The sequence below is a fragment of the Eptatretus burgeri genome, chromosome 3, assembly GCF_056783735.1.
Source record: "Eptatretus burgeri isolate ZD-2024b chromosome 3, Ebu_testis_v1, whole genome shotgun sequence".
NCBI lineage: Eukaryota > Metazoa > Chordata > Myxini > Myxiniformes > Myxinidae > Eptatretus > Eptatretus burgeri.
The window spans coordinates 84722198-84746044 of NC_140963.1; the positions used below are offsets into that span (position 1 = coordinate 84722198).

The 23847-nt window shown below is 41.9% G+C and overlaps 1 protein-coding gene across 2 annotated transcripts in view; it reads right to left on the minus strand.

Moving 5' to 3' along the window:
- LOC147030341 (disco-interacting protein 2 homolog C-like) overlaps window positions 1-17681 on the minus strand; it is a 165728-nt gene extending 148047 nt beyond the window's left edge. The window contains exon 1 of one of the 2 annotated variants that reach the window (XM_085874274.1): window positions 17441-17681. In XM_085874274.1, coding sequence (XP_085730400.1) covers window positions 17441-17513 — 73 coding nt within the window. In that variant the 5' untranslated portion in view covers window positions 17514-17681. Of the gene's footprint in view, window positions 1-17383 lie in introns of both variants that reach the window. The other variant, XM_085874273.1, reaches the window with a different exon arrangement.
- Between the last annotated feature and the right edge of the window lie 6166 nt (window positions 17682-23847).

The following is a 23847-nucleotide window of genomic DNA, read 5'->3' on the forward strand; positions in this document are numbered from 1 at the left end:
TCCTGAAAGCAAGAAACCACAATTATCAGTGAAAGGTAGTCATGGTGCACTTGATGCATCGTCAGGATTGCAGTTTATAGTCATTCGCAGCTGCTTGCCAGAGACAAATGAACCAACTCTGCCAGTGTCACTGTCAGAGGCTGGCGGCACTGCCCAAGAAGCAAACAACATGGGCGGTTGCCTCGGCTACTGGGGCAAAGGCTCATCAAGGGTTAATACAGGGAATGGCAAACACCTATTCCCAAATCCAAGTGTCATTGCCACTACAATAAAAGGGCACACCAGCTGGGTAGTGTGGTCAGGGTTTGACAGAGCTTTTTGAATTGTTGTTTGTTCAAGTCTCTCCCACCGGTTGAGACGTCGTGGGTGGCCTTTGATAAAAACAAACGAACCGTATCCGAACACCTGGCATGTCGGTGAAAATTATTACAAAGCGCAATGATATTCATTTCACTTTAACCTGCAATTAAATGTTTTTGTTTTTATCACCAATGTATGCCTCGGGAGCACATATCATATGACACTGGATTCTCACACGTCATGACGGGTGACGTGGCATTGCACCACATGCCAGAAGGGAGCACAGTATCTGTCTTGCGTGCTATTGATAAAGCTTGGCCCGGAGAGGTGAGATCATATCAGTGGTCAATTCCGATGGAAAGTCAGGTCATGATGATGACTTATTGTACATGTAACGTGATCATTGCAATTGACCACTTGGCTGGGTGAGACATTGTCTCAGTGAATAAATAACCAATCGTGGAGTGTGTGGGAAAGTATCAGATGAGATCATGAGCACAAGACCAATGAGAAAAAAATAATAATAATAAAATCTGTACTCGTAGCCATATCCTACTGCATGTCCTTTCATCTTCCAGTGTTCTGCTTTTTTTACGAACGGTCCCCGGATGATGATCCAGAAGGTCATTGAACAGGCCAGTCAGTCAATGACAAAAAAAAAAGGTTTACAATAATTGCAGAAATGGGATGAGTCAATCTTCTTCTTCTTTCGTCTGCAGCACAAGGCAGCAGGGTAGCATCATTGGCAGAGGGAATGGCTGTGCCGCTGATGCAATTCCCTCTGTAGATTAGGGCAGCAATTTGGAATTTGTTCATGGTGCCGGTGATAGCTCAGAAACTCTTCACGAAGGACACCATGGGATGTTTAACGTACACCAATTAATGCTGGCCAACGGAATTCCCAGTTTAACGTCTATCCGAGGGACGGCACACACATTGATTAATCACCCTGCCTATGAAACACCGGCATGACAGTTTATAGCTGGGTCGGGATTCAAATCCAGGCAAGACAGCTGAGCAGGAAGTGTGCATACCTCTCGGCCATCCTGCCAGCCCAGATGAGTCAATGACTCAGGCCAATTGACTGTTTTCATGGTAATCATTGAATGGCGGTGGACATGGAAGCTTGCTATTTTGGGTTTCTGCCTTAGTTGTACGAGCTGTCATTACATGAACACTTGTTTGAATTTCTAAAGTGTTACATCAAAAGGTAAAAGTCAAATTAATCCTTCAGATCATTAAGTGGCTAAACAAAAGATAATGCACAATGGCTGAAAGGTAAATAAACACCAGAGAGCTGCAAATTGAACATCGATTGCTGCAAGAAAGAAACAAAACAGAACATCGTTAATCATAATTTTGACTCCATGGGACGTAAAGTCACAGATTTTGATGCTTTACAACCCCCAAGGAGTCAAAACCATGACCAACTCGTGATTTCAAACGATTATCAATATTAAACCAGTCATGTGAAATTTGTAATTTCTAAAGCAGACACCCTGATAGTCTACTTTAAAATTACTGGAACATTAGCTGTATGCACGACTTGGATGCTTGTGCTCCCAAGTCGGAAGCTTGTGTAATAAGCTGGTCTAACCTGTTTCAAAAGCGAATCAATCAGTTTTTGTTCTCAAGGAAGAACTAAAGATGACAAAATTAGAAACCTGCTCAGCAAAGGTCATCAGAATGTGACTAGAGGCTGCAAAGGAATGACAAAACGAACTGGGAGAACAGAAGATGTACATTCTTGGAATTCCAAAGAAAACTCACTTTACGGGTGGACTATCACCGACCATTTCTCAACAAACAAAATGGCAAATCGGTAAGAATAGGAATCATAAAAAAGGTTTTCATCTATTTCTCTAATGAGGTTTGAAAAAGTTTCAAACAACTATGAAGAAGAACTGAAGCCTTCGGTTTCACCGTGCGAACAGCCCAGCACTTCACTTTTTTGCGATGACATTCACCTTTACGGTGAATGTCAAATTAACAGGTAAAGGTCAAACAGTGATGTCAATAGCTCTGCAAACCCACACTGTCCCGAGCTTACCAAAACAATGACAGCTTTCCAGAATGTGCAATTAACCAAGAGCAAAACCGAACTGCCTCCCTGTCTTGACAGACAGGGATATTTACCAAGCAAGTGATAAATTGATTATTTATACACCAGACAGGCACCAATTTCATGCCAGGCATATGGTGATTTATTCAGTGAAATATTTCAACTAATTAACAGGCTCTTAAAGGCCATCTATTTATTATGTATGCATAGAGGTGTGGCACAGATTTGATCTAGTTTCGATGCATTGATGTCAAGTACAGATGTGATGCAATATGTGGTTTTGTTTCTAATTGATTTAAAGATCCTTTTTGGGAGAGCAACCTGCATCATCAAAACTGATAGATTGGTTTTCCAGCTCGGTGTTTGACAAAACGTACTCACCGATGAGAATGCTGGCACGCATGGGGCACAGATACTGATGTACAGGGTGTTTACAACATCCCAATGTCTTATAAGTATGATACTCTGATCCTTGTTGGAGAACAAAATAGCAGACCAAAGTAAATAAACGGATGAAGAATGTGCAGTAATGAGCGTCTGGGCTCACAAACGACCTCACACAGGAAAGACGACGTAATGACCGATTCATAGTTTACATTGACACCTGTGTCTTAATTATATTAATTTATCAACTTCTATGGAGGAGAGAATAGGACTTTGTAAACACCTTGTAGATAATACAGTAGTTGGAGAGGAGGGAGGAAAAATTTGGGAAATTCGGGCTTCTTCGATAAGGCAATGCTGTCAGAGAAGATAATCACAGCCAAGAGACTGCAAAACTTGCCCATCTACAATATATACATATATATATATATATATATATATATATATATATATATATATATATATACATATATCGAAACATGGAGTGTGACGAGCTCCCACCCCCAATCTCCATTGGACATAGGCCTACATGTTCCGTCGTCGTCGCACTCCACATGTTTTGATTTACTCGCCAATCGCATCACGTACCATCTGGTTGAATGGTTTGCATTAGCGGGAACAATTGCCTCGGTGGCGGACAGATGGTTGTTCTTTGCGGATTATGCGGTTTTACCAGGTGAGACAATCTGTGGCGATGCTGATCATAACAGTCAAGAGGTGCATCTGATGTTTAAAATATATATATATATATATATATATATATATATATATATATATATATACACACAATACATATATATATATATATATATATACACAATACATATATATAATACATATTATATATAATACATCTATTCACTGTAGCAACTTGCTTCCATGAACAGAAAATGAAAGGAACTCAACACCGCTCAGTCTCATCCACGGACGGATATTTCTCGTATTTACTGGATTTCCATGAGTCCAATTTGCATTCAGGAACATAACAATTATGGATAACCACCTTGAAGTTGTCACTCTTTTGTCTAAATGTTGAAAATTATGCTGAAAAGACTATTTCACTTCCAGATGTCATGCTAGCAACCGCAGGTTAAACTAGGACACTCAGTACAGAGCATACCTCTGCCACGTAATGCATGATCCACAAGAACATATCGGGTCCAATACAATTTTGAAATATCATTCTATTTATTAGTTTAGCCCGATCTCTCAATGTTGAAGGATCACTTAAAAAAAAACGAGAAAGGAACTCGGTAGAGCGCACACCTCCACCCTGTCATGCCTAATCCACGAGAACATATCTGGCCCATTACATTTTTGAAACATCATGCGAATATTGTTTTTGAGCCTGATCTCTCAATGGTGAAGAATCACTTTTTTTTAATTATAGCTGTCGGATACAATTTCGGATGTTCACCAAAACTGAATCAACCTGTCCACCACTTTTTGAGATATCGTGCAACATATCATTTTTTGACCCCATCTCTCAATGCTGAAGAATCACTTTTAAAATTCCAGTAGTCGGTTCCAGATCTTCACGAATATCTAATCAGTTCATCCTTGTAACACTCACTATCTGTGCACAAAATTTCACCCAGATCCGTTCATAACTTTTTGAGATATCCTGCACACAAACAAAGACAGAAAGTGGTGAAAGCATAACCTCCTTCACCTTCGGTGGCGGAGGTAATAAAGTGTCCGGATGAGAAGAACCGAATCACTGTAAACACACATAGAGCGCATGCGTGAAAGACCTCATTCCCATTCATGTCATTTCCAAAGTCGCGTATTGTTTGGAGGAATCACTGTGGCTATTGTTAGTCTGAATAGGTGATCATTAAACTCTGTAACTTTAATAATATTTATTCAATCATTAAAACACCAACTTTAATCATGCAGGTCAGCCATATTTTGCGACAGCATTGCTTCAGGCCTTTCTCATCTCGTACCTTTTCTGTCAAATAATTCAAAACTTGAACAGACGACTTTAATGGCGTTTGCGAAAGCGAGACCACCTAGCAACATGTCGTAATAATAGTCACACATCTGCTCATAGTTCACTCAAGCACTTAAAGAAACGCTTACGCGCAAATAATCTGAGCATAAAAAGATTGGAAAGGAAAAATATATAAACGCTAAAATACAAAACAGTCATTCAAATTGTGTGTTGTAAAGGATGAATGTACAAAGGCTGTTTTAATACAGGTCTTGAATCACCTACGAGCACTGTAGAATAAAAATTAATGATTAAACGTCGACTTTTGCACACTTTGCCCGGATGGAAAATGGTGATGGCGATGTAGTGGAAAAGAAACAGAAGCGCTTTCCCCAAATCTGATTGATAGCCAAAAGGTGCATAACATACAAACGCTGCATGCATAAAATGTAGGGGTGGCACACAGACGGATGACGTAAAATGTTGTTCCTACAATTGATGAAGATGCAACAACATCAAATATGAACCATTATGGATGGCATTGCGTTTTAAAGGTGGTGCACTCCAAAGGGGATTTTGAATTGCTGGCAGAGGCCAGAGATTAAGCAATTGTGCAGGTCGAGTACAAACTGGTCTGGTGGGTTTAGCCTGTTGCCTCTTGCAAAAGAATGGCTGCTTGGCTCACTGGCTGCCTTACGTCCCTGAATGACTGGTCGAGTGACTCAATGACTACTTCATACATGACCCACTGGCTACCTTTCACTTCCAACTGGGCACCTGGCTCACTAGGCACTACTCATGCCTGACATGTATGACTAGCCGAACACACTCAAATGGTCACCTGGATCATTCATGCCTTACACACCCAACTTGATGTCTGGAGGCCACTCACACATGACTGAATGAGAGCAAACCTGTTTTCTATATTTGTATTGGCCATCAATTTAAAAACTGGAAAGGCTAAAGCCGAAAACGTTTTATTCAACCAAGCAAAAGGGAAAATGCAACAGATGGCAAAGGTCTCAAACTAATTAAACATAAACAGGCAGACCAAGGCAGCAACACATCAAGGAGACATTCATGTAGAGCACCTTAGACCATTAAAAGGCAGACAATTTTAAACACAAAATGATCTAAGCTGTCTTTTTCTATTCTTGGGAAAATAAAAAATTTAATTAAAATTTTTTTTAACTTTAGCATCTATCTATCGATCTAGATATTTCCGAAATGCACATCTTGTATATATGTATGCATGTATGTTCCCAAAATACAGCCAAAACAGTACACAACAGCACAAAAATTTTAGGGCCACCTTGCTCACCATTCTCCTGCGGTGTGCAGCATCAAATTTTGCTCAAAAGGGACAACAACAAAAAATTATTAAAAAATAAATTCCCGATTCAGTCAAGTACTCTTCGGGAGAATTTGATCAATGCAAACAACCTCACCGGTATAGTTTGCTGGAGCTATCCTTTTTTTCTTTTAAATCAACCGGTCACAACGGGAACCCAATGGGTTCACGGGTCGTCTAGTAACAGTTAAAATAGAAACTTGAAAAAAAATTTAGATGTCTGTAAAAACTTCATGCGCTGTTGAGTGACCAGTAGATTGAGAAACAAATCAATGACTGCAATCGACATTTAACCACGGATGAAGGAACTTTCACACAAATGTGGAAACAAAACTTCCAGATAACTTTAATAGATGAAATTTTTTTCCATCGTTGTTACGCAAAATTGAGGTCATAGCACGATTGAGCACGAGGTGACGTCGGATAAAAAGGCAGCAAAATTGGTTGTGAGGCAGCTGGGACACAGTTGGACACAAAAGCCAAGGGATAAAAGGAGGGATAAAAGATCATGGGTCAGGGTGTACAGGTTGTGCCATGGCATGGTGGTGCACAGTCTGCATGCTTCAAGCCCTGGAGGGAAGACAGCAAAAGAGGAACAAAAGGGTTGAGGTGTGCAGAAAGCTGGAATTTGGAGAGTTAAATGAGGAGGGGGTTACTGGGAAAAACCGATGCATCCTGGAGGAGCTGGGGAAAGTCAGAAGGCTGGGAGAGCAGAGGAAGCAAGACCAGAGGAGAGGGCTTGAACAAAATAGAAAGACCATTGGTCTATCTGTCATGTGAGAGCACAGGACTTGTCCTTCAGCCTCATCACGAGAGATGGCAAAATGAACTTTATGTTCAACAGAATCTGGGGGGGAGACCGGCGTGATGCTGGTGTATCAGCCCATAGTGGAGAGCAGTGCTCCACTGAGCTTGGTAATAAATGGCACTGTATGGTGTGAGTAGTTCTGATTTTTCAAGGAATGCCTTCAAACAACAGAGGATGCCCAGTCTGTGGTTGACTTTAGAAACCAGCTTTACGATATGGTCAGCCCAAGAAAGATTTTGGCTGATGAGGTTCAAGATAACCTCACAATAATTGGCCTAGAAGTTTTAGAGACTGAACCTTTTCCAGTGGCTGACCATGGAAAGAGATCAGTGGGTTCATTCAATGATCCTTCCATAATGCTAGAGTGAGACCAAGATCTGCCACCAGAGTTGAAAGACATGTTCCATTTCTCAGACCAGAATCAAATTAAATCTCATCAAATCCAATGACTAATAAAATAAAATTTAAAAAAGTGACATAACCACTGCCTGTAAGTGAATGGAATGGGTGTGTGTGTGTGTGTGTGGGGGGGAGGGGGTACTTACTGTATGACACAATATGAAGTCATCTGAAAAAAATGAAGAGAGGGTTTCCAGAGAATCAGAATGATTATATATATGTGGAACAACACTGGAGCCAACACAGTCTTATCCAATGGCAGAGAGGAGAGGGTTCCATTGAAAACAATACATTGGAGTGGATGGTCAGAAATCCAACTATGAAGGTGGCCTGGTGTGCCACAGTCAGCGAGCTTGGCCAGTAAAGTGGGATGCCAGACTGTCGAATCCCTGAGATATGTCCAAGGAGATGGTTCTAACCTCTTGATTGAGATTTAGAGCCTCCTACAATTGCTGAGAGAGAAGCAACTGGTTGCCCATAATAGTCATAGTCCTCATAGTCGTCCTCCTCCTCCTCTTCCTCCTCCTCTTACTCCTCCTCCTCCTCCCCCATGTGCAGCACAAGGTTGCAGGTAGCATCATTGGCTGGGAGCATGGCTGTGCCACTGATGCAATGACCCTGTCACCAGTACACTGGTACTCATTTTGCCAAACTCAGAAGGATGACAGCCTGAGTCAACCCTACCTGGTGTTAATTGACTGGCCTGACAGGGGCTTCAACTCAAGACCTTAGGATCTTAAGCCAGCCATCTTAACCATTAGGCCAACACCAGGCCCTCTATAATAGTTGTGACCAGGACATAATCCAAAATGATGGGCAGAGCTGGTGGTCAAATCAAACTGATGGTTATTTGTACGACATAAAGAAACATTGTACGATTCAAAATGGCCGTCAGTTTACCTAAGCTGTCACACACCTTGCATTACATATTCCACCGCCCCCCCCAACCCCCCTATGTTTGCAATCACAAGGTACCCAATAAGTGACTTGCGATTTTCAAGATAACGTATGAAAGTTAATGCGGTGCATTTTCTTTTGTTCATACTCTGGTGTGCATTTTCAATGACTCTGTTCTGCTCACCTGGGCACTATTAACCTGCTTTTTAACATTATTTTCAGCATTTAGACAAAAGAGTAGAAATTTCAAGATGGTTAACCATAATTGTTCTGTTCCTAAAGGCAAATCGGCTCGCAGAAATATGAGAAACATTCGTGGATGAGAGGTATCGAGTTCGCACCATTTCCTGTTCGTGCAAGCAAGTGGTGGCAGTGGCTATATATATATATATATATATATATATCTATGCAAAAGGCCTGTAGAATTTATCTTGCGGCCTCAAACCAAACAAAACACATTTATCGATAGCATCTATATATGGGCAGAGCCCATACTGTTCCTACTCCCACCTCCCTTCCCCTCCTCCCATACATCATTAATAGTAAATGTCATAATTTGAAACTTACCCTGTGCATTGACAGGCCCCAGATATGACCTTCCCATTGGTGTTAAGAAGCCCCCAAACCAGATATGGTGTCACCCTCTGGGAAATCTGCCTGAATGTTGGTCATGGCGGCATCGTCTTTCCATTACATAAAAATCACCAAGTCTGCCATGTTCACACGAGGCAATCCCCGCAAGGCTCAAAGTCCCCTCACTGACAGGGATGATCGGGGAGGTCGGGTAGAACGCACCGTCCATAGGCCATGCACGGGCCCAGATCGTCGAGATTGTTGTTGTTTTTGCGGTGTGGGCTGCAAGGTATTAACATTTTGGACGAATTGATCAGAAAGTTCTCCAAATCATTCATTGTGCAGAGGTACACCCCTTTCTCTCAGGTACGTTTCCAGGTATTTTCAGCTTGTTTTAGAAGCTCTGTGAGCAATTTTAAGTGTCAATCCTTATCTGACACGCATGATATACGTTCCCTGCCCCGGTGACCGTTGTTGTCAAGGTTTCTGCACATGTGTGGCAAGCATTCTGGGGTTGATTATGTCATTTAAAAAGTCACGTATTATGTGAAGCTACACAAGTATGACCGAGTTATTTCTCTTTCCTCTCACAATGATAACAGTCAACACAAAATTCAAATATTCAAAAATTTTTTTTTTTTTTTTAATTCCTCCAATAGAGTTTCTGTGCATTTCAAAATGGCACTTCCAATGGTTATCACAAACACACTGAGAATGATCAAGCATCACGAGGGTCTAGTACATGGAATATTAAATGCTTCTCGCTTGAATATGAATGACAGCAGGATTGCTTTGGTAAGCAAGTTAAGCCAAAGGCAAAACGAAAGAGGAAGACAACAGAATTTCCAACAAAAGGCCACACTAAGCAGATCATTTAGTTTGCCCTAAAAATATCCAACCATCTGACTAAAACACTATTTATTTTATTTTATTTTATCAAAACGAAGGCCCACCAACATCAGAAGGTCAGCACGTTCAGTCGATGCGGTCGTGTGCTTGGATTTAGCAACTTGTCCAGAGGAAGAGAAAGGACAGCATCAGCTAGTTATGGTACAAAACCAGAGGATACATACCAAGTGCTGTAGATTTGAACCAAGACAAGGCTCTGCCTATCACAGCAGAGAAGCTAAAACAGCAAAATAAATCGAGGGTTTAACAACACGAGGCATTATAATTGAACAGTCATCACAAGGCAGCAGTAAAATATAAAAACACATACCGAATATTCTGCCAGTCAATAATCGAACTGCTGTGTAAGGTGTAAAAAGGTGTTTCTTCCAAATGACGCAAATAACCGATGGCAACACCTTTCAAGGAAACATCTGTTGAAGTAGGTCCAATCGGATTATCTGCCATTTCTAAGAGGTATCCACAGCACATCGTACATTCATCATAATCCATGTCAGCAATGTGTTGGCCATTCGCTCAAATGATTTAAGGTTTCACGTCTGACTCCCACCCCTGGCCAATGTGGGTTAAATTCTCGCGGATGCTCATTCTCGGTGACCCACACTCGGCAATTATTGCAGCAAGTTTGCCAAACACCATTCGACATGAGTTGATGGAGGTCTTCGTCCTGAAATAGGACCGAAGTAGGCTTTCGTTACGGTCGTCGGCCATAGCGATGACAAAACCAATGGTTCAAGTAACAAAACAAAGCCAAATGCCAGAATATTTCACTCGGGATTATCCAGCCTTTCAAAAGTCGTTCTCGACATGTGCAAAATACTCGATGCTGCCAGCATCAGCAGGTTGGCACACAGCCCCGGACGAGCACTTGTATCGCAATATCATCAGGTCTTGCAAGGGATGGAAAACATTCCACACACACACACACACGTCGCTCTGTTTGAAATAAAACAAAATAAAAACAAATCCAACAAAGGGAGAGCACTATTTAGCTTAAATTACACAAAAGGATTGCTTTGAAAAACAATCAACAAGACAAGACCTTGAGTAAACACAGCTGCTTTCTCAGCACACATGGCCTGAAATGGCCGCGTTATTGATGACACGCTTGCGCTAAAGCTTCTCCTGCCAGTTTCAAGTGCAGAACTGGGTCTTATCCAGTACTAAATAAATAAATAAATACAAAGGAAGCTTTCCTCAAACATTTGAAGAAAGAAAGTCAATGTTGTAGCAACAAGGTCATTTTGGCATTCCAGAAGGCATTTTCAGCACAAAAGGTGTAAAACTTGCAAGAAAGTAAAAAAAAAAAAAAAAAAACATGGTGAACTCATTTCATGAAGAATTATTCTGATTCTCAAACTAATCAATCCTCCGAGGGTAATTGTCCAGGGCCTCCTGAGGTGCAAACCTGATGACTCTTTCAAAAGATTCACCCTCTTTCTGCTTCGTGACAATCTCAAATGGAAACAGCATGGAGAGCTGGAAGGCAGAGCAACAATGACGAACCAGTAACCGGTTACGCCTTGGGTGGAAAGTTTCAACTGAAGTCTTTTGAGAACATGACAAGCTCTCCATATGTCATCAGGACAAACTTTAACGCCGACATTTTCTATTTTCTCTACTGCACTGGAATGTTCACCAGATGACAATGTGAAAAAGAAAGTCACTTCCCTGGATATTTTCCAGAGATAGCCATAGATTTAGTCTGGAATATGACCATCCATGTTAGGCGAAAGACCATCCGGTGCTATTGTAGACAATCCCCAGGCTGGGCCCATCAAGTCTGTTCACTCTTCTCTGATCGATGATGTTCCACCCACACAACGGAGGTGTTTCTCATGTTTTAGGCCTGGTACAGATCTGCCAAACATCTCATGCTCACATCCTGGGGTATATGTGAGGCATTCCCAAAGATATACGATTGATATACTCACAACAGTTCAAGAAATGGCAGTTGTATTTTATTTTTCGATACACAATAATACATAATTAATCAGAGAAATATTTCCTGGCTCATTATACAAACCTATATTTGAAAAATTAAGGAGGCAGCTGCTTTCGACTATTGCATCTTGTTGTGAGAACTTTTGAACATCTCTCACAAATGGAGTCTCAACACACGCGTGCACATGCACGCACACCACGAAGGTGGATACTTCGAGAGCTGGGAGGGCTCTGGTCCATCTCCTGAACTCCTGGTGAGGCCCATCTTGCTCCCCTGTGCATTGCCTTCCAAATGAAAGAGCAGCCATGGATTTTACAGTTCAAGGCAAAGCTTTATATATCCTTCCAGACAAATGTCCTTTACCGAGGCTCTCCGCAATAGTGTGCTTTATCAGCAATAATGAAAACCTTCTGAATAGCCTGGACAAGTGCTTGGCCAGAAAATTACATTGCACAATGCTTGGGTTCTGAAAATGTACTTTTAAAATTATAGTCACGAGCGAGCTAGCTCTTTGATTTAACAAGTAACCTGAAGAGAAAGTTGTGATGAGCAAGAAAATAATGTAATCAGCCATTTACAAGGAGTTGAGCAACCCCTTCAACTCTTGACTGGTCATTGTTTTCCGCATCATAAACAAAATAATGAAGACACAATTGCAGAGGATCTAAATACCTTCACTTTCTCATTGCTCTGACTCCTGAGCATCAGTTTAGATTTATTCAGGGCCATTCCAGATGTCACATGTGTTCCTTTTGACAGCACCAGCTACAGGAAGACAATCTAATGCTTTAAAAGGTTAGCAATGCCAGTCTGGGCATTTATTTTGCATATACAAAATGGAGGGAAGGGAGAAAGGTGTCGACACAAGTAGTCCTTTCTGGAAACTCCACAATTAAGCCTCGTAAAGCCGATAACTCTCAACGTTTCAACAGAAGGGTGAAAGCCAAAGTTGCCGACATGGATATCAAGGGGGCCTATCAGAGAGTTGGCATCGTGTGAGGAGCATGCCCCACAATCAGCCAAAATGGCCGAAACCCTCAAAGCCAAACACCCGGCTGTCCCGCATGACCTCAACCTATCAGCCACACCTGATCGTGAATTAGCCACTCCGGTGGTTCTTTCGGAGCATTCCGTCTGAATCGCGGTCATCCTTTTTCCATCTGCGTCGGCTGCGGGCCTCGATGGGCTCAGACCGGGACATCGTCAGGCTCTTTTGGGCAATGAATCTGCCGCTGCAGGGGCCCACTTACTCTCTTCTCTTACCCTGTTCAGTAACGTGGTTCTGCGGGGAGAGCTTTCCAAAGCCGTGCGTCCTGTTCTTTTTCGGTGCAAATTTATTTGCTCTAACCAAGGACAGTGGTGTTCATCTAATCGCTGTGGGCAATACTTTGTGCCATCTCACAACCAAAGCTGCAGTCCGATCTTTTTCTGAATTCCTCGAGCGAGTGCAAGTAGAGTGTGAGGTCACAGCGAGTGCAGGCAGGGTGTGAGGTCACAGCGAGTGCAGGCGGGGTATGAGGGCACAGCGAGTGCAGGCGGGGTATGAGGGCACAGCGAGTGCAGGCAGGGTGTTAGGGCACAGCGAGTGCAGGCAGGGTGTGAGGTCACAGTGAGTGCAGGCAAGGTGTGAGGGCACAGCGAGTGCAGGCGGGGTGCGAGGGCACAGAGAGTGCAGGCAGGGTGCGAGGGCACAGCAAGTGCAGGCGGGGTGCGAGGGCACAGCAAGTGCAGGCGGGGTGCGAGGGCACAGCAAGTGCAGGCGGGGTGCGAGGGCACAGCGAGTTCAGGCGGGGTGCGAGGGCACAGCGAGTTCAGGCGGGGTGCGAGGGCACAGCGAGTTCAGGCGGGGTGTGAGGGCACAGCGAGTTCAGGCGGGGTGTGAGGGCACAGCGAGTTCAGGCGGGGTGTGAGGGCACAGCGAGTTCAGGCGGGGTGTGAGGGCACAGCGAGTTCAGGCGGGGTGTGAGGGCACAGCGAGTTCAGGCGGGGTGTGAGGGCACAGCGAGTTCAGGTGGGGTGTGAGGGCACAGCGAGTTCAGGTGAGGTGTGAGGGCACAGCGAGTTCAGGCGGGGTGTGAGGGCACAGCGAGTTCAGGCGGGGTGTGAGGGCACAGCGAGTTCAGGCGGGGTGTGAGGGCAGAATGAATGTATGCAGGGTTAAGGGTGGAGTGAGTGCAGGCAATGGTGAGGGTGGAGTGGAGATAGATATGAATATGATGCAGTGATTTAAACCAAAGAAAGACAATGAGAAATTCTTCACCACCTGCTTACCTGTATGCAATAAAACCTGGTGTGAATCACAGAAAGTCATTGATCACATGTAGCCATTGTTCTTATCTGGATTCCAATTTTAAAACGACGATATTATTAATGTTCAGTTGCATTTAATGGATCATCAGTCAGGTATTTTTGCTGATGACCATCTCCAAACTATCTTCAGAAAGCTCAACGTTTCTCAGGAAATTTTCACCAAGATCTATTGATGACATACAAAACAACATTATCAAACACCAATTGGCATTATGGGGTCGAGGATTTTGGGAGAAATCAATATTCCTCACTCATAGCGAAGCCAACACACAGCACCTGATAGTTGCTCCTCACATCCTGCTGGCAGGTTAATTGTCCATTCACATCTCAAGGTTTACTGCAGCTGCCCTCCAAGAAGTCTGCCAGATTTAATGAGGACTGCTAAAACCTCATCTATCCATTTTCACATTCGGACGAGTATTTTTCTTCATACGCTTTGGTTCTCAAATAGAACATTCCACACAACACCATCCCACCCTCTTAGATTCTCCAAACTTTTGTTGTCACGACACAGTAAAAGTAGTAGTATTATCATGTCACACCACAAGCCTGTTCATATCTTTGATTTCTCATCAAGTTTCATGTCCTCCTGTGGCCTGTCTCTAATATTTATGCATTTACAGGATATGACAAAATATTCCCAAAACTCCTATCAGGAGTTAACTTGTGGAATGTTGTTTCATCTATGAATGTCCCTCACCAGTCACCATGGAAAGATCAAAATATGGATCCGGAGAGGAAAATGAAAAAAAAAGAAATAAAAAGCATTAATACTGGCCAGATTCCAGAGGTTTGTAACAACATCACTAAAAAAATTGTTAACCCATTTAGGCCTACCACATATAACAGGTACCCAGAAAGATAGCACTGTACTGTATGTATGTATTATAAGTATGCATCGTACTGGTTTAGCATATGTAACACTAATCAGATTTATTTGGCTTGCATGCTAAATGACACCATGAAAGAAATAAAGCGATGCAGCAATTAGCAGAAGGTAAGAAATGATGTCAAAGCCAAACCGGTATCAATTCAGGAAACATCATTATGGGAGAGTTATCAAACACACTACTTTACACCACCACACCCTCTTCCACACGACACAGCCACTGATTCTTTCAAAACCTTCGCGCTGTCAAAGCAGTCACAGGGCAAAAGATACACTGTGTGGTTTGCCATTACTCTTTGCAGCATTCATCAGGACAGGAATATGGAATTTCCTTCGAGTGGAACACAATGATGTACTCCTTTCTTAAAATAATTAAATAAATAAATAAATAAACAAGCAGTCATAGACTGGTACTAACGAAATCGTCAACTTGACCTCTGACCTTGTCGAATAAAAGCTGTTTCTCGAGAAGGTAGCGACGCAAACCAGAAGTTTCTCTGATGATTCTGTACCAAACCATCAAAAATCGAATGTGTGACCTCACTGTGACCTTGACCTTTGACCGATTTTGACCAAAATCCAATCAGCGCTAGCCATCACCCTCCTGAATCACGTGGTATAATTTGACATTGGTAGCTTCTTCTGTTCTCGAGTTATCATGCCTACAAACAAACAAACAAACACACAAACAGAGGATGGAAGTCATCAATATACTTACGAAATCCTTAGATTTTGTAAGTAATAAAGGTACCTGGGGACCTCGGAGCACCCACCAGCAAATACTAGCAGATGGGTCATCCGTATTGATGTGCTTCAGAAAGATGGCGTCGACTCATTAATGCAATGCTCTGGAATGACAGTTCATAGTTGGATGGAGATTGAAACTCCAGGCGAGAAAGCTAAAGGTGCTTTCACTACCTCCGAGTTATCCTTCCAGCTTGATGCAGTTTCCTTGGCTCAACATCTCAAAAAACCATGATGGCGTAAACCTCTTTCCATCGCCTTACAAAACAAAACCGAGTTTGCCTGTTCGTGTTCCCACCGATGAATGGCTGCCTCATGGTGCTGAGAACATGAGTTAAAATAAATATATATATATATATATATATTGAAAATCACACTCACTCGATGCATTTGTCTATTGTCTACAAATGCCCTTCAACTCATATCTTTGGCCTGAATGTAATTTAAAGTACAGTACAAGCACCTCCATGAGTCAATTAGGTCAATGTAAAAGCCTAGTGTTGGCTTCGTGGTTAAGGTGGCTGGTTTGAGATCTCAGGGTCCTGAATTTGAGCCTCTGTCGGCTGTTGAATTAACACTAGGTTGGGTTGACTCAGCCTATTATCCTTCCGAAGTTGGCGAAATGAGTACCGGTGTACTGGTAATAGAGGCACTGCATCAACAGCACATCCAATGATACTACCTGCACCCCTGCTCTGCATACGAAGGAGGAGGAGGAGGAGGAGGAGGAGGATCAATGTAAAATGAATTAATTATTAATAATAAAAAACAGAATGCCAAGGGAGAAAGTGAATTTCAAAGGGAATGACGTCACTGATCAAGTATGAGATGAGTGATGTGTCCAACATGCAAGTTTTTGTGGGTTGTGCAACACCAGTAACACTGCCCTCGGTTTTTAGTTACCATGTTTAAAGGGATGCGGTTTGAAGGAGATCATGATTGATATTATTTTTTTAAATAAAAAAATAAAAACAATCATCCTTTCATTGCCTCTGATCACAGAGTATGAACAAAGCCATCATCAACTGCACTGTCATTTTAATCCCCAATAAAGTCACAGTGCATTCACATCACCGACAGGAGGGTACCAATTGGGGCTTTGTATGAAAATCGAAATCTCAGCACCCGAGAGATGTCTCCGAAAGGGTCGATCAGAAAGTGGGAGCTCGTGCGAGGGATGGAACGACGGTCATAGAGTCTGATTTGCACCCGTTTTGGCACGATCCATTGAAGCAGCTCAAGTTCGGCATTAAGTCTCCACTCTCGATGTGTGTTATATGGAAAGCAAGGAGGCACGAGATTGGAGGAATCCCGCCAAATCGCACACACACACACACACACACACAAAAACACACACAAACACAAACACGCGTACACACACACACAAACTCAAAACACACACAAACACAAAAACACACACACACAAACACAAACACGCGTACACACACACACACACACACACACACACACACACACACACACACACACACACACACACACAAACACACACACAATGGTACTTCGGCGCGAACGCATACGTATCCCCTTTAGCAGACTGCGAGCGGCGCAAAAACTTTTGGATCAACTTTGGTGGAGTTTTTCGAGCCGAGAAACCAGCGAGCTCCGGTTCGTAAGTTCGCCGCAGTCATCATGAAGCGAGCCGTGGAACGGGGCGAGCCCACGATCGCCGAGAGTGCGGAGTGTCGTGAGGTGTGTCCCGCACACCTCGGACATGACACTGGAGGAGCGGGGTTCCGTGTCCGGGCTCGGGGTCCGAATTGCACCTCGTGTGACCGAAGGGACCGGGTTAACGAAGCGCGTTGGGAACGAACACAAAGAGACATTCCGTCGTCTCACGACGAAACAAAGGACACACCAGGTGCGGTGTGGATCAGGGAGGTGTGTGTCGAGCACGTTCGCCAAAAATCCCCACCTTCGGATAACTCCAGATCGAGTTCGGCGAGCTTGGTCCGAACCTCCGCTGGCAAACCTGTCAAGTCGGCCATTTCAAAGGGGAGGGGGCGGTGGGTGGGAAGACCGCTTGTTCGGGACACAGAGAGAGAGAGAGAGACGATCCACTCCACGGAATGGGAAGAGAGAGAGGAGGTTAGAAAGAACTTGCACGTCTCCCCCCTTTAACGTCCAATTGAGGTGTGGGCACACTGCGTAATGACGACACGGAATCCCACGCCCAACGTCATACCATCCACACGACGTGATGACGTCACGTCTCAAGACTCCTCCCCGTTCTGCAATCAGCGTCATGACGTCAGATGGGAGCAACAACGTAACATCGATGAAGTCTTTGCCGACGTTTCAAATGTTTCACAAACGGACAATCATTGAAATCGAATCTGCAATTCCTCGAGAAGCACAACTCAATTACTCAAGAGAATTTCAATTAAGTTATTCGAAGAATTTGTAAAGTTAATTATCGTAATGTGTCATCGACATGGTGAATATAGTAAATACCATTCATTCACAGTGTTGTGTTTTTTAATATGTATTTCGTTGATGTGAGTGCATTCCATGATCTACCTTTCATCATTCCATGATCTATATATTATATACATATATATATATATATATATATATATATATATATATTTATATATATATATATATATATATATATATATATATATATATATATATATATATATATATATATACATACATATACACATACATATACACATACATATAGATATACATATACATATACATATATATCTATATATATATATATATATATATATATATATATATATATATATATATATATATATATAGAGAGAGAGAGAGAGAGAGAGAGAGAGAGAGAGAGAGAGAGAGAGAGAGAGAGAGAGAGAGAGAGAAACGAGAGAGAGAGAGAGAAACGAGAAAGAGAAACAGAAAGAGAAAGAGAAAGAGAAAGAAAGAAAGAGAAAGAGAAAGAGAAAGAGAAAGAGAAAGAGAAAGAGAAAGAGAAAGAGAAAGAGAAAGAGAAAGAGAGACTGGTGTTGGCGCAGTGGTTAGGGCAGCGGCTTGGGATCCAAAAGGTCCTAAGTTCAAGCCCCGTTGGGCCACTGAATTAATACACCAGGGGGTTGACTCAGCCTGTCATCCTTCCGAGGTCGGCGAAATGAGTACCAGTGTACTGGGCCGGTGTATACCCCGGTTAAAATAGGTGTACCATATCCCTGTGTCGTAAGAGGCGACCAGGGTTGCGTCAGGAAGGGCATCCGGCGTAAAACCTGTGCCAAATCACTATGCGGATCATACGGATGATCCGCTGTGGCGACCCCTAACGGGAGCAGCCGAAAGAAGAAGATATATATATATATATATATATATATATATATATATATATATATATATATACACATATAGAAGAGAATTTCAATTAAGTTATTCGAAGAACTTGTGAAGTTAATTGTAGTAATGTGTCATGGACATGGTGAATATAGTAAATACCATACATTCACAGTGTTGTGTTTTTTTAATATGTATTTCGTAAAGTATTTCACCTTTGTGAGCGTTTTCCAAGCTCATTGCTCATGGAACACATGACACATCTCAGATCTCTTGTGACGTCGTCATGCATGAAACACGAAGTTCATGTCATTTGTAAGAAGTTTGTTTATTTCCCCTTATTAAATTACAAGTACAATTTGATATGATATCTTTATTACTATAATAGTGCAAACATGGAGGTGTCAAAGAAACTCCAAAGAGGACATGTGGAGGAAATAGCACCACCTTTAGTGGTCGTCGCTATGACCTGTCATATTCCTTTATCCTTATGATGTAGCGTATTTGAGTATGATATGTTGTGATGAATAAAATTTATTTCAAAAATGACAAAAATTATAAAGTGCATGACCAAAACTGTGCCCAGTACATTGCACACCAAAAGTGGGCCAAGAAGGGTACTCCGGCAGGGTGCCTGCCAGTACAAACAAGTAAAATAGACAAAATGTCGTATCCCCCGCTGTTTCAGTAATTTTGCTTCACGGAGTGAAAGGGCGAGCCCATATTTATGTACAACTGAAATGGCCGTCAATCTACAAGTCCGCCATCATTGATAATATTGCAAAATAAAGTGAGACGCACGTGTATACAATCATGAACTAGGCTTTTGCCAAATTTGAACAAAATCAGACCATGCTTGTCCGAGAAATGGTTGGGGACACATTTAAGTAACAAAATGGCCACCAGTCAGCCATCTTGGATGTGATCTCGAAAGAAAATGACGTGCATATACAAGCCATCGTTCTTTATCTGTGAGCCAAGCTTGAACATCGGTAAATGTATGTCCGAGAAATGGTAAAGGATGTGTTCAACATCAGGCTTTTTACAACTAAAATGTCCGCCAGTCTACCAGTCGGCCATCTTTGATCAGATTGCAAAATAAAGTGAAGTGCGCGTGTAAGCAATTGTGTCCTCTACTTGTGCCAAGTTTGAACAAAATCGGGCGTTGCATGTCTGAAAAATGGTTGAGGACACATTTAAGAAACTAAATGAACGCCAGTCGGCCATCTTGGATCTTATCTCGAAAACAAAAAATGGGCTTATGGAAGCCATTATTCATTATCTGTCCACAAAGTTTGAACAACATCGGTGAATGCATGTCCGAGAAATCGTTGAGGACATGTTCGACACCGGGTTTTAAAATAAAATGGCCACCAGTCGGCCATCTTTGATCGTATCGCAAAATAAAATGATGTGCATATGTATACCACCATCTGTTGTCTTTGTGCTAAGTGCGAATAAAATCTGTCCATACATGTCCGAGATATGGTTGTGGAAGCACACACACGCGCCTGCACGCACACACGGACACGAAAATCGAGACCAAATCCATAAGCCCCCGTTTCGGACAAAGTCCAATGGGGGATAATAATAATAATAACATGTGCTGTCACATTGATAGGTTGCATTGTGGAAATCATGTAGTAGGGTTTCAACCCGTCCATAATTGCCTGCTGAGCAAATAAATTCTCGATCAGGTTTTTTTCACCATTCATTCAAGGTTTGGACGACCAGAGCACAACAACTGGAGCAATCACCAAGCCCAACCTAAACAAAAACCAGTCCTTTGCAGGTGTTTTGTACCCCCCCCCCCACAGAAGTCACATGTTGCAACTAGACACTCCCACCAATGTGAGCTAAGGCAAAAGAAAAAAAAGTGGTGAAAAATTGTGAATATAAAATGAGACAGTAGAATTGGAACAAGTAAACAGCTCTACACAATCAGTTAGATCTGCTTCAGCTGATCAACATGGCATGACAAATAGTACCCATGTTTAGATCATGGAAAGCATAGTTTATGGGTGTGGTAACTCAACAACTTCAAAAGGTACCACCCATCATAGTGCAAGCCTTGCCTTCCAATTTGTAGTTGCGTCAGATGGAGAAAAGTTCTCCAACATCATATCATCACCGCTGGCTGTAGAGGGTGGCCTATGATGCTTGTTTATTTGTGCGTGTTGTTTGTGCCCTTTATAACTGTCCCTAAAAACAGTAAGTTTAATGTTTGGAATGATTTGTATTTTGCTTCACTGCCAGACAGGCAGACAGAATAAAAAATATTATCTCATTTCTCTCTGCGCATGTGCAATCGGGATGAAATCAGAGGAAAACTCGAGGGGAGCACTCGGTAGAGTGCAAAACCTCCGCCGCCAATACTGCTAGGTCACTTAAGTGAACCTGATATCCTATTCATTCAATTTGACGTCAACAGTGCTTACAGAGTTATAGTTTGCAACTTTCCCTTTTACTTTTAACTTTTACATACTCAATTCATTCGTCATAACTAGATTCCTTGAGACAGAAATTGATTTTACGTGGGTATATCCACCTGAAGTTCAAAAATCAGCCGCAATTATAATTAACCTCTGCCATCTTCGAAGATGGATGGAGGTTACTGTTTTCACCCCTTTCTGTTTGTTTGTTTGTTTGTTTGTTTGTGTGTTTGTTTGTTTGTTTGTTTGTGAACAGTATTACGGAAAAACCCCTCGACGGATTTCAACGAAACTTGGTGGGGGGGTTAGGTATGGTCCAAGGATCATGCCATTATATTTTGGACTTGGTCCCCCCCCCCAAAAAAAAATTGAGAATTTTTTTTTTTTTTTGCATTTCTACGTTTTAAGTGATTTCCAACCCCCCCCCCAAAAAAAATTGTTACCCCAAAAATAGATTTTTTTTTGCATTTCCACATGTTTTAAGTGATTTCCAACCCCCCCAAAAAAAAAGTTCCCCCCCAAAAAAAATTGTTAGAGAAAAATTTTTTGGGGGCATTTCTACATGTTTAAAGTGATTTCCAACCCCCCCCAAAAATTTTAGAGAAAAAAATTTTTTTTTGCATTTCTACGTTTTAATTGATTTCCAACCACCCCCCCCCCCAAAAAAAATTGTTACCCCCCCAAAAAAAGAATTTTTTTCCATTTCTATATGTTTTAAGTGATTTCCAACCCCCCCCCCCCAAAAAAAAATTGTTACCCCCCAAAAAATAGATTTTTTGCATTTCCACATGTTTTAAGTGATTTCCAACCCCCCCAAAAAAGTTCCCCCCCAAAAAAAATTGTTAGAGAAAAATTTTTTGGGGGCATTTCTACATGTTTGAAGTGATTTCAACCCCCCAAAAAAAATTTTAGAGAAAAAATTTTTTTTTGCATTTCTACGTTTTAATTGATTTCCAACCACCCCCCAAAAAAATTGTTACCCCCCCCCAAAAAAAGAATTTTTTTCCATTTCTATATGTTTTAAGTGATTTCCAACCCCCCCAAAAAAAAAAAATTGCTAGAGAATTTTTTTTTTTGCATTTCTACATGTTTTAAGTGATTTCCAGCCCTCCCCCAAAAAAATTGTTACCCCCCCCCCAAAAAAGAATTTTTTTGCATTTCTATATGTTTTAAGTGATTTCCAACCCCCAAAAATTGTTACCCCCCAAAAAAATATTGCTAGAGAAAATTTTTTTTTTTTGCATTTCTACATGTTTTAAGTGATTTCCAACCCCCCCCCCCAAAAAAAAAATTGTTAAAGAAAAAATTTTTTGCAACTTTTTTTCAACAAAATTTCCATTTCTTTTTTTGCATTTCTACATGTTTTAAGTGATTTCCAAACTCCCCCCCCCCCCCAAAAAAAATGTTGGAGAAAAGAACTATAACTCTGTCAGCACTGTTGCCATCATATTTAATGAATAAGAAATAAGGTTCACTTGAGTGACCCACCAGTATTGTCGGCGGAGGGTTTGCACTCTCGCGAGTGCTCCCCCTCTAGTTTTGGCATGTTTTTTGTTGGAAATCACTTAAAACATGTAGAAATGCAAAAAAAAATATTCAAATATTTTTTCAAAATGGCCGCTATAGCGGCCATATTGGATTTTGGACCAAGTCCAAAATCTAATAGCATGATCCTTGGACCATACCTAATCGCCCCACCAATTTCGTCGAAATCCGTCGAGGAGTTTTTCCGTAATACTGTTCACAAACAAACAAACAGAAAGGGGTGAAAACAGTAACCTCCGATCTTCGATGGCGGAGGTTAATTACTGCTAAACTGCAGTTTCGTGTTCCGATTCATGTTAAAAATATAACGTTCAATTGAAATCAAGTTGTTCCTTGATCATAAACAGACATTTGTAGACAGGCAGACAGACAGACAGAAATAAGTGAACCAGTTGCTTAACCCCGGTTTTCTCTTCACATGCGTGGTGTAATGACCTGAGCGGAAGGCATTTTCAGAGGGAATACTTCAGTAAATTTGGGGAAATGGTCAACGATGATGAGAAGATAGACATGACTGACATGACTCTTGGGAAAAGGTCCCATTAGGTCTGCACACAAAACATCCATAAGTTGCTCAGATCTTGAAGACTGCATGTTACCAACAGGATGTTGGCATACAAGTTTTGTTGCTTGACAAACGGTACAACTCCATGTATAACTGTGACTGTCAGCCCACATAAACGATTCTCAATAATACGACTTAGGGTTTTGCAATAACCTAAGTGACCTGCAGTGGGTTTACACAATGGAGCTTATGTGGCACAACTGTTCTCAGTAACGCTGGACCAACACTAACTCTATGGTTACTGACTTTGCAGTAGAACTTGGAATCATGAATAACATACAGGTTTTGACTCCCACCAAAAGAGTCCCACCAGTTTCAGGACTGTCTTATCCAGAAATGAAACTTAGCAATGGTCCACAACACTCATCATTGCATTGATGATTCACAAGATCTGACAACTCAACTTCATATCTGCAGAGAAAGGCAAAACTATGGGCCTAGCATTATGACAACAAAGTCACAATGAGGTATATCTACACAGAAAAGGTGATACCATTCATCACA